This window comes from Haemaphysalis longicornis, unplaced genomic scaffold (genome assembly GCF_048455015.1).
Source record: "Haemaphysalis longicornis isolate Haplotype H1 unplaced genomic scaffold, Haemaphysalis longicornis Haplotype H1 scaffold_1, whole genome shotgun sequence".
NCBI lineage: Eukaryota > Metazoa > Arthropoda > Arachnida > Ixodida > Ixodidae > Haemaphysalis > Haemaphysalis longicornis.
In genome coordinates this window covers 287,434,042-287,446,042 of record NW_027526203.1, presented here as the reverse complement: position 1 = coordinate 287,446,042, position 12,001 = coordinate 287,434,042, and the positions used below count along the sequence as shown (strand labels likewise).

General features: G+C 48.1%; 1 protein-coding gene across 4 annotated transcripts in view; it reads right to left on the bottom strand.

The window, feature by feature from the left end:
* Raw (NDT-like domain-containing protein raw) overlaps positions 1-12,001 on the bottom strand; it is a 336,980-nt gene that overhangs the window by 75,191 nt on the left and 249,788 nt on the right. The window contains exon 1 of one of the 4 annotated variants that reach the window (XM_077679524.1): positions 4,617-4,718. The exons of 2 other annotated variants lie outside the window; for them this stretch is intronic. In XM_077679524.1, the coding sequence (XP_077535650.1) occupies positions 4,617-4,649 (33 nt within the window). In that variant the 5' untranslated portion in view covers positions 4,650-4,718. Of the gene's footprint in view, positions 1-4,616; positions 4,719-12,001 lie in introns of those variants that run through there. One more of the 4 variants, XM_077679517.1, reaches the window with a different exon arrangement.

Below are 12,001 nucleotides of genomic sequence, written 5' to 3'. Positions count from 1 at the left end.
TCCGTGATATAGATTTAGTGACACAATCTTCACAATCTATGATTGACTTCCATGCTGTCACTTCAGCATGGGACATGACCAAAGCCATCTTTTCGTTCTTATCTTTCTTTATTCCGTTTCTTTATTGTCTCGTCTCTCCTGGATACACACACACACACACACACACATTGTATATATATATATATATATATATATATATATATATATATATATATATATATATATATATATATATATATATATATATATATATAGATTTGATTGATTGTGGGGTTTAACGCGCCGACGCAACGCAGGCGATGAGGCGCGCCGTAGTGGAGGGCTCCGGATTAATTTTGACCACCCGGGGATCTTTATCGTGCGCCGAAATCTCGTACACACGGGCGTTTTTGCTTTTCGCCTCCATCAGAAAAGCGGCCGCCGCGGCCGGGAATCGAATACGTGACCTGTGCTCAGCAGCGTAACGCCTTAGCCACTGAGCCACCGCGGCGAGTATATATATATATATATATATATATATATATATATATATATATATATATATATATATATATATATATATATATATATATATATATATATATATATATATATATATATTTATACTCCTTAGCGCTGTGCTAGCCTCACGAGTAAGCTATTTAGAGAACAACTTCACAATATTATACTTGTATAGCTCTCTTCGAGTAGTTTCAAATGCGCTGGACTACAAATGATTACTTGAGTCAGATACGCCTCTCTGCTAGGCCTTACTTTGTGTGTGTGTGTGTGTGTGTGTGTGTGTGTGTGTGTGTGTGTGTGTGTGTGTGTGTGTGTGTGTGTGTGTGTGTGTGTGTGTGTGTGTGTGTGTGTGCGTGTGTGTGTGCGTGTGAGTGCGTGCGTGCGTGTGTGTGTGTGTGTGCGTGTGTGCGCGTGCGTCAAAAGGTGTAGTTTTCTTTGTGGGTAACCACTAGCGTCCCTTATACCGTTTATTTGTGAGATATGTATAGTCGGGATCAATTTGAAGGGGATCGCTCGAGTGGCGAAGAAACAAGCAGTAGCACCAGGCCACGGATTCTGTCATGGTTGCCTCATGCAAGAGACTACGAGGGAAGAAAGCACCGCTCCCTTTTTTTCCAAAGTTCTGAAAACGGACGCTATGCAGCTTGAAAGGCTCTATGATCGATGCTCCCGCGATCACCTTCAAAGTAATCGTGACTGAACATCATATACCTTGTGGGCTTGTTTTCGTTTTCTTGCGCTAGCATAAAAGTCTCCAAGCTGTTCCTAGGATTGATTGATTAATTGATTGAAGGGAGTAGTGCGGGGCCAGCTCTTTTTTTTTTTTTTTTTTTTGCAACGACCTTGCTTGTTGACGGACGCAGTAAAGAGCGGTTTACCGAGCGACTGGCATTCCAGCGCGGACTTCCTGACGTGCTGCTGAAAGACTGCGTGCGCAGTATCTCCAGAAACGAAGGCGCAAGTACGGGAGGCACGCATCGGCGCGCAACCTGCATCGCCGAGAGTGTTCCTTTCCCCGCGCCCGCATCCGTGGGACAAGCAGGAAAAACAAGGCCGATATCGGATGATCTTCCACAAGAAGAGAGCGCGCAGAACAGTGTGCCAAGAAGATCCGCTTGCAGAAGTCACGTGGAGCGCTATTACGTTAATGAGCCCCCGCCCGCGGACAGTTTAGTGGCACGCTCGGAGCCTTTGCGCCGGCCGCCATGAACGTCGACACGCTCGGACGCCTCATCACACACGCCCACTTGCCGTGCATGGTGGACTATGCGCGTGTAGCGACCCGAGCCCTTTGAGCCATTACAACACAGTCGCAAAATGAATGAGCCGGCCAACATCCGTTCGCGGTGCGTTCTTTGAGCGAAGCGTGTCTTTTTTCGTTGGAGGGATGACGGGGGCGCAATACTCCTCCGCGACGACTACCGCCAGAAACAGCTATATCCCGCGTGAATGAAGCACGCACACACACACACACATACACACAAAAAGCCATCACGCCGTGCGATGACGCTTGGAACTGTCATGTTCATAATGAAACATGGTTACTAGCGATACAGAAACTACAGGGCGAGGTCACTGTATGATGCCGTCATGGTCGCCAAAGCCCTCATACCGTCAGACTATTGTCATTGGTCTCATACAGTTACGCGGATGCAGACAAATTAGTTTCGTCCCGTACTGCAAACTCCGCAAGTAAGACTTGATTCATCTTGAATTGCACAGCTTGTAGCCTGGTATACGTATATACATGTATATGTAAGGCCATAAATAAATGACACAGGCGGGAATTGCCTCTTCTGATGGAGGTGAGAAGCAAAAACGCCCGTGTGTTCGAGATTTCGGGGTACGCTAAAGATACCCAGGTGGTCAAAATTAATCCAGAGCGCTCAAATACAGCGCGCCTCATCGCACGTGGAGCGTCGGCGCGTTAAACTCAACAATAAATAAATAAATAAATAAATAAATAAATAAATAAATAAAAGCTGATGAATTCGAACTAAAATAGTGGAAGTGAAGGGCGTAAAAAAAAAAAGAAAAAGAAAAAGCCGTAACTCATCCTATCATTTCCATCGCTTAGCGTTACAGGCCTCCTCGCAACACTGCCGATAAGCGCTTTCACTCTTTCCTTCGTTTTTAGAAGCACTTTTATCGCCAGCACAGAGCGGCACTGCGTGATTCGCTCGCGGCCGAAGATATCTCTTGCAGTCTGCGCGCTGCTTTTGTTGCGATTTTCTTCAAAGTGCTCGGCTAGGCAAGGTGTTGATTGCTGCCACTGGAAGGCAGCCGGCCAACAGCCGCAGTGTGGCTCGAGTGACGTAGCTCCGCTCCAGCACGCAAGAAATGCCCACACCGGGAGAGAGAGAGAGAGAAGTCTTTTGAGGGCTTGATTACTTCATGACCATCTAATCTCAGTATTAGACGCGCTTGCTGACTACGTTCTAAAAGCATCCAAGATTAAAAAAAAAAAAAAGATTGCGAAAATTGTCGCAGGGTACATTGCTTTACGTCCCCATCGTTCCATCGCCATGCGCCGCCAAGTAGCTCGACCACACACGCGCGCGACCAACGTTACTAGCGCGCGACAGCGTGGAGACTTCCGTACACAGCGCGCATGGTGCCCCCCGGGTCACCGCCAGCCAGGCCAGTGCTCACACTCAGCATGCGCTCCGAGCGAATGCTTCGCAATGGGATGCAACATGTTTTTCGCCGCGTTCTTCCAGGGCGAGCATGAAAGTGGCCCGCGTGCCGAGCCACTCCTGGCGGTCACGCGGGCCGAGCTTTCTGCGACGACCGGATACGCCCCCTCGCAAGGCCGTCATCCGAGGTCGGCTGAAGAAGGGCTGCTGCTGCTGCGGCGGCTCGGCGGTCACTGGCGCCTCCGCGGCAGCCGTTCGCGGTTCGCCTCTTCTTCCGTGTGCTGCGTAGCTGGCCGCTGGCTACCTAGGGCTGCCCTCCGCGCTGGTACGGCTTTTATGGCCCAGTCGGTGCTCCGATAAGCCGCATTCGTTCGCGGCAGTTTTTTTTTTTTTTTTTCGGTCTTGGTCGCAGATCAAGTTCGACACTGCCACGTGTACAAGCGCTGAGATGTTCTCCATCATGACGTAGGTTAACCGTGCCCTAAACGGCGCTGCCAGGGGGGGGGGGGATGGTAGTGAACAATTGAAGTGTAGCAATAAATGAATAAAAAACAACGGGAAAATATCCATGGAAAGCCCCTAAAGGTAACCAAATAAATAAATTAAATCATAACTCTTGAAATCAAGGAATGATGTAAGCGGTTAGGAAGGGAACTGCTCGTCGGCTTTGCCACAACGCATTACGGGTGGCGTGCAGACGACCGACCATATGACATAACACTTTTTCGAACGTATTTCGCAGCGGTATCATAGTTAAGCACCAAATAAACGTAACGAAACACAGCAGTTTCAGCGTGCTTAAGCCCTTCTGCGCAACCAAGATCATCAAGCCGCTTCAGAGGCTGTTGAAAGCGTCGAAGGTATGTTTACAAAGGCAGCTGAACAGAAATTCAGCTACACTGCGCTTGAGTTTGATCTTACTCGTGAAGTGGCGCCTATGCCGTTATCGACGAAAAGGCAAAGCGTAATATCTGAGAGATTATGCCATTATCGGTGAAATTATAACCAAGGGAAAGTGTTGTTACGCAATGCCCAGACCGAAAAATATCTCCTGTCCATAGTTTTCGCGGAGAACAATGAAAAGCATGAGAACGAAAATTCCGTGCGCACCGAGTAAATTATAACTTATTTCTGGTCATGTGTGTAGGTTTTTAATTTGCAAAAAAACAAACAAAAAACAAAAAACAAAACTCTAATAAAAAATGTGAAGACTAAGAATAATCACCTACTGCGCATAACTTTGCAACTACAAACTATGGGGTACTTTCGGTGACGTTGATTACCTCCTCCAGAATTTTATCACTAAAATGTATCTGCTAAGCATAAAAAACTTTGAGGGAAACCATAGCCTGAAGAGTGAATAATTGTTCCTTTTCATTATCATCGCAAAAAAGAAAAAAAAACAAGAACGGAACAGTGCACAGCGGCTGGATACTTCGTTTCAGGGACAAGTGAAAAGTACGCGGAGCAGGCGCTTACCCGGAGCAGCTGGAGCAGCTTCAAGCAAAACATGATCGGAGCCGCGTATTCCCCCTTTCAGCACGAATCCCGTTGCGCTTCCCAAGCTTTGGCTGGCAGCTTTTATCTGCCTCTTTCCCTCTCTCCCCGCTCGTCAACAAAGAAAGGTGCAATTCGGGCATTGTGCAAGGGCAAGCTATCGCCCCGCCTTCGGGCAACTGGTCGCAGGCCCGGACCAATCGCGAGACCCTCGCGGCAGCAGCGCACAAAGCAGCGCCCTGCGCGTTGCCCACCGAGCAGGCAACATTCGGCGCCAGCTGGCCAACGAGCCGAGCCGATCACCGGGGCCACGGCAGCACGCGAGGCAGTCCTCAAGCTCCGTCGGGCGGGCCCTCCTCTTGCAGGCCGCTGGCCGTCCACACTGGCCCTGTGCTTGTGCGCTGGTCGATGAGGCTCAGGGCGCACCTCACTCGACCGCCTTGCAGGCCGTCTCGTTGGGAAGGTCTCGACATGACCCTACACCAACTCCCTCGCTTTACAACTCTGATTTATCCCTTTGTTTTTCTCCACTCGAGAGACAGTTCCTTTCCATTCCCCCCCTTTTCTGCATGGTTCCCAGCATTTAGTCAGCTACTGTTGTCTGGCTGCAGGCCAAGCCTCCTCAGGGAGCCCTCGTTAAGGCGGACCGCTGCTCAGCATTCTATTTTCTTGGAAGGCGACGAATGCAGTGTGGCCGAGCTCCTACTTCCTTGTCAAGATACACGCGAGGTAGCGGGCGACGCACCACCGGTGAGCGTCTTGATTGGACCCATCTGGCACACCGCGCTGTTCTCCCTGTGACGTGGCTCGATACCCGCTTGTCATTAGTCTCGGCGCCTGCGGCGGCGATGAGCCACGGAAACCTTCGCGTCAGCTCGTCGCTGCCGCAGACGTCGATATGTCCAATCACGTCACAGGAAGAACAGCGTGGCCCGTCAGAGGTGTCAACAGGTGTCAACAAAAATGGCGATGAAAGCGCACATAACGAAACAAAAAGGCAACAAAGTAAGGTTAACTGAGCAGCAAAATTGGCACTGTGCGCCGTGCGACCGCAGGCGCCGTCTATTGCGGCGCGTCCGCAACCGAGGGCATTCCTGAAGGGGCGGAGAATGCCTACAGCTTCCACCCTTTGTTTACGAACATAGCCTCAACTCGATGTGAGAAAAGGCGACATAAAAAAACAAAAACTCACAACTTTTATGCATGCACGTTGTTATCCAGCGCTGGTGCCAGGTTTTTGGCAGAACTGCTCACACTTTCCTCCGAACGCGCCTTTTAATTGGTCCCTTCACAACTCCCAAACATAAACAACAAAAGCAGAGTGAAAATGGTATGTGGTCCCCAGTTTCGCTAACGGCGCCACGCACACTTGCCGCATGCGCATTTCCAGGCGACGTCTCTGGGAGCATATGCGTGTTGTTCCATGCTCGCCCAATCGATGGCGCCTCAAGGCGCCATTCATCGGTCTTTTCGTACAGTACAACCGAAAGTGGATATCGTGCAGTGGTTGACGAAAGTAGGCACAGGGAGGTTATTTCCCCTTTTCGTATCCATTCTCCCAAGGATTGCAACCACCTTGCTTAGCTGCCAACATTGATCCGCACTTCCGGCTTGGCCGAGAGAGGAAGCAGCAACAAAGGCGGCGACAGGTGGGAGCACAGGACAGCTGTCAGCTGTGGCGCAAACAGGAAGTGGATGCCGCGCACGTCAGCCCGAAACGGTTGCGCCCAAAGAGAGTTATTATAAAATAGGGCTCTCAAAGTCATCCCTTGTGAGCTGAAAATAAAACGGAAACAATAATATTGATAATAAAAAAGACATCGGCGTCATTGCTTTCAGAGTTCCGTAGTGCGTTAAATAACAACCCGCCCCTCCCCCTTCTTGCATGCCTCCTCGCCCTTTTGCTCGACGCACTGCTCCGATTTCACCACGTCCCTTCAGCTACTCTTCAACGCGACTTCTGCACAAACATTGGATGACTCGAGTGAGAGAGTAACAGTGAGATAGGCACTCGGAAAATGTAGGTGCTATATTTGTCAACCATATGGTCCCCATATCTTAGTAAAAAACCATATATTAGTAAATGCCTTTAGAAGTGTGGGAGTTAATTATTCTTCGGAGATATTTGGTTTTCGCTTGACAAACTACAAAAAAAAAAAAAAAAAAGGGCCTAGCCCGCGAAAGAAGCGCCCCGCGAATTCCTTTAGTAGAATGCGATGGAATTATTTCGGCAACATGTGATCTGAAATTCTTCGGCCTGTGCATCAATTTCGCAAGCATGGATACTCTTACTTTTCGCCTGCACCAAAAAAAGCAGCACCTCCCCCTCTCCCCCGGAATTAATTACGCGCCTCACCCCCGTACATGTGCGTACGACAACGGCGGTTTCACTCCAGAAAAACCGTCGGAGTTAACCACATGGTTGAGTTCTCACTCGGGCTGCTCCCGAGAAGCTCGGCCCTACTACAGTGGTTCTAGCCACTGTAGCTCTTCTATAGTAGGTCCTGACAGATTTATATGACATATACATCCACTAAAAGCTCTGCCATACGGATCTATAGTACGGCGCGGAGTGCGTGCCGGGCAGAGCAAGATACGAACCAACGGAGCGCATGCAGGTAAACCCGTATAAAACAACGAATTTGTTTCTTTAGAACGTATTTCCGTCCAAAAACGTAAAATTATTGTGAAGGGGAAACCAGAATTTTGTGTCACCCACATCGGGCTGCCACGACCGGCTGCGTAAAACGTGACACCCGCCCCGAGTTCTGTGGAATATTCCGCACATTGGCGCGTCAGCTGAATGCTCCTATAATTTTCCTGAAGCGATAAGCAGCTGCCCTGAGTTCGAAATTGATAAGGGGCTTGTCAATATACACATGCGAGGTCCAACTCTCTCTCTTTTTGTGCTTTTTTACAGCCTTTCTTGCGTCACTGTCGTGTGCAATCTCTGGAAGAATCTATATCTGGGCGTCGCGACAGGTTGTAGTACAGCGAGTCCAAACCGCAAGGCTCTTGTGCTGTCGCCATGCGTACTGCGTATATATCAGTGTGTCGAACCGAAAAAAATTCCGGTTCGGTTGCGGTTCTGGTTCAGGCGAAATCATTTCGTTCCGGTTCAGTTCCGGTTCGACAAAATCACGTACCGAACCGGTTCACAAACCGGTTCGAGAACCGGTTCTATGAGTTGAATTATCACTGAAATTGAAAAAAAAAAAAACGACACTCAAATCAAAATAAAACAAAAATTAAAAATGCTGCTGTTCCCCAAGGGCAGTGGCGCAATAGCAAAGCAAACTTTAAACAATTACGATATTTAGAAAAACAGATGAAGTGGCGACGATTTACCACCTACTTTATCGCCCAGACTTTATGTTGTCCTACCGACTATTCATAAAGCCACCGCCAAGAGATATGGCGGTGGGATATATTTTCTGCCCTTTCCTTTTTTTGTTGAAATCGCAATCGTCGCTATGGAATCGCCCATCACGCTAAACTTGAAGCCTTAAATTTACCTCTGCGTACTGGCGCGTTCAAATACCAGCGCTTAATACCAATGGCGCACATTTTTTTATTTGTAACAAACAGAAAAATACTACAACAGGAACATAAATACTACCAATGAATTAGATTTGGTCACCCTGAATAATTTGTCCGCTGTCACCTTATCAGAATGTATTAGCCGCACTATTCTTAAAAGTAAGCTTTAGTTAACGCCCAGTCACTGCATTATTGCTGTGACCACTGCAATTCCTTTTGGGATAGCTATACCGGATGTGTGCATTACAATCGGTATGTCATCGTACCGCCTGACCCCCGGCCATCGTTCCGTGTGCTACATTGCGGAATCTTATTACAGATTATGCTGTTAAAAAATGAAAGGGAAATTTGATGCGCGGAGCATGAGATGGGACTTTTTTGGGTAGACGCTTTTTAATTCGTCTACAGCAGTACTCCCCTCCGGAACGAGTAGCAGTAGAAGTAATGTAGCGAGTTGGTCAGTCAGTACAAGTGCACCTTCGAAAAAAAAGCAGATCTGAAAGAGACAAAACTTCAGAACAAGCAGAAAAGATGATCGCTGGGCGAATGAAGCAGTGTGAGGTACCGGCCTGCCTTTCTGCACGTGTCATCTGCTTTATTACTGTTTCTGCTTTCAAGACAAGGGCGAGGGCTGCAGTTTCTTGCAAAGGGATTAAGTGCGCACCTTAACAGTTTTCCCTGACATATCTGTTGTTGTTTGTATATGTAAAAAATGGAACTTGTCCACTGTACTGTCCTCAAAAACTGACCACGGAACTCACTTCCTTCGCATTGAGGACACGTTTGGTTGTGAAAGGCAGAGAAAAGTATAGAGCAATATCCCCGTTTTGGTGCTTTTTTTTACTTATTCGGTTTTATTTACTTTTTGCGTAATGGTTTAAAACAACGTGATTCGCCTTTTCTTTTTTTTTTTTTCGTGTAAACACATTAAGAAAAATGGCGCATTTGATGCACCGTGCAATATCTCTGCTCCGAGGTGCAGCTTATGCTGCAGGCCGGCAGACTTCTTTTAACAAGCTGGTTATATTAAACGGGGATCAAAATCTCGATACACGGGCGTTCTCGATTTCCATCTACCTCAGGAAAACGGTCGTGGGGAAGAAAGATCGAGGCCACTTGTGGTCAGCAGCAAACGGCTTATCTTCTGAGCAGCTCCTCAGTCCTGCGGTCACACTTGTCAAGTATTAACAATTTGCACGTGTAGGACCTTTTAAACAAATTATGAATTGCAGAAAGTTTGCACACATCGGGTGGGGGTTTTCGCTGTTGCGCAGGGGAGCACTCCTGCAGCCTGACTGCTCCAATAAAGTCGCAGCTAGGGAAGGGCAAAGTCGTTCTATATCCCCTGCAAGCTTCCGAGAATGACATTTCGTTTGGTCAGCTTGCACTACGCTCGCGCTTCCAGCAGCAACAGACCATTGCTACATTCGTGCTCATTCATTTCCCCTGTTGTTACATAGCGCGTGATAGTGTTCAATTGTCTGGAGGGGAAAGTGCGCGAGCGGGTACGAAGTTGATGGTACGTGAAAGAAAAAAAGGCCTGAATTGCATTGACTGTGCAATATCAACAACGGAGAGTCGAACCGTTTCGGCATGAACCGGTAACCGTTATTTCTTTTTTCGGCTCAGTCCCGGTTCCGGTCCAGCGTGCTCGAAAAGTAACGGTTCGGGTTCGGGTTCAGTTCCGGTTTTCGGTTCGGTTCGGTGCCGGGTCGACACCCTGGTATATATATATATATATATATATATATATATATATATATATATATATATATATATATATATATATATATATATATATATATATATATATATATATATATATATATATATATATATATATATATATATATATATATATATATATATATAACTTTTTATATGAATATTTTATATATGTATATATGGTTTTACGCTCTGTCTACACATAACAGGATGGGAGTGTGTTTACCATTTCGGGAGCCAAGCGTACAGCAGGCTGATTACAGCTAGCATGACGCCTTTCAAAGATCACCCTGCTCAGTGGCGACGCAGCGTAAAAATGCGCCTCAAAATAAATGACCGGCGTTACTTCTTGATCAAACATTTCCTATAAAAGTAGGGTGCACTCTCAAACGCTCTTGATGAATTGCGCATGCGCGCAGTTTACTGATTTTCCAGCTTGATGGTGCAGCATGCGTTCGAGGCTGGGCGCTCCGTTGTTTGTATTTTTTAATCCCCTTGTATGTACAGTTATTCGCACTCTGTGGTTATTCGCTAGCACAAGGCCTGTATGCGCCTGCTTTGCCTGTCATCGCAATTTTACCCACCGCTGGATGACCACGGAAATAATTCCGACATAGACGCCCGGCAGTTGTATCCATTCACACTTTAAAAAAGTCTAGCCGAAAGAGGCCTAGCGTGAGAAGCGTGAATACTGGCTCCGTGTCATTCGGTGTAACTCACAAGACTGAAAAAGGAACCATTCACAGTGCCCATGAAGAACCGTCTCCGAAACTTCTTACTTCCTTGCTGCTATTCATCCTCATTCTGCTTCCCTGATCATCCCTCTCTCCAACATGGACCACAGATCCTCTTTTTCCGGAGTGAAAGTAGCACTACCACCGCTCATCATTTCCTGCTTACCAGGACGCAGCTTTCTGTTGGTTCCAAAGCGTGTGCGAATAACGTGCGCGATTTGGCACGCTGACTGGAGTGCAGGCTTGAGGAGACTGTTCACCTCGTAACTCTATGGTTCGCGTATCCGGCGACTCTACTGCCGCCGTGACGTGTGCGGTGCCACCACTTGATGGACGCTCGCATTACCGCACGAACACTTGAGAAGTGGCGCCGTAGTGGCGCCGAAACTTTCAGGAAATACGTACTCCTCCGCTCACGGCCAGCCGGCGGGGGCAACGGCCGCGCTGATACCGCACCGGCTTGCCGCACGCTGGTGACACTGCGCTCCCAGTGCGTGGATCTCGGTTGCCTGCATGACCTGCCCTGCGGGACTTTCTCAGCACGGCTCTTGTTCCCCGAAGCTGCACCCTGGCCGTAGTGTCGGATATGTGTGAGCAGCGTGGCGGGAAAAATGAAGAGCGAGTTCATCGAAGCCACAAGAAAATATATTACTGTAAGTCTCTACTAATGGGTCTGGCAACGACGCAATGCCTGCGGTTACGAGGAGAGAGAAAGAGGGGGAATAAACGTTTGCCGATACCAAGAGGTGGGCAGCTTTAAGGAGGCGTCCTCAGTCCAAGAGGACCTGAGCGCGGGCGGCAGCTACAGTCTAATGGGCCAGCCGAAGCTGGTCGTTCAGGCCGGTGCTGTCAAGGCTCTTCGGTAGTGGAAAGACTAACAACCTCCTCAAATCAGGAGCCCCTCCATGCGGTATACGAGGATCACCGTATGAAGGGACTCCGGATTTCTGGTAACGTAATGTAAGACATCCTGTCCCCGTTTGCAACCTCAAACAGGCAGGGGAGGACGCACAGAAGTGTCACGTCCTCTTCCTTCACACCGTTGTTCCAAGCAGGCGAGCTATGAGCCATAGCAACTGACCTCTTCTCCGGCTCGGTGTACGGGGGAATTTTAGTTTATCAGAAAATGGGAGCGCTGGGACTGTGAACCGGAATCAGAAGCGCCGGGCCCTAGCCGCTCAATCACCACGGGCATTTTCCATAACTTCACTAAAAGAAACACACTGTTAGGAAAAGACGTGTTACCAAAAGTTAAATGTTCTCAAGCAGCAATGAAGATAACTGTTGTTGGTGTGTTTGAGTTCATTTAATAGCCTGAAGGCTTAGTAGACATTAAGTGAGTCCGATCTGTAAGCAGGAAACTAGGTT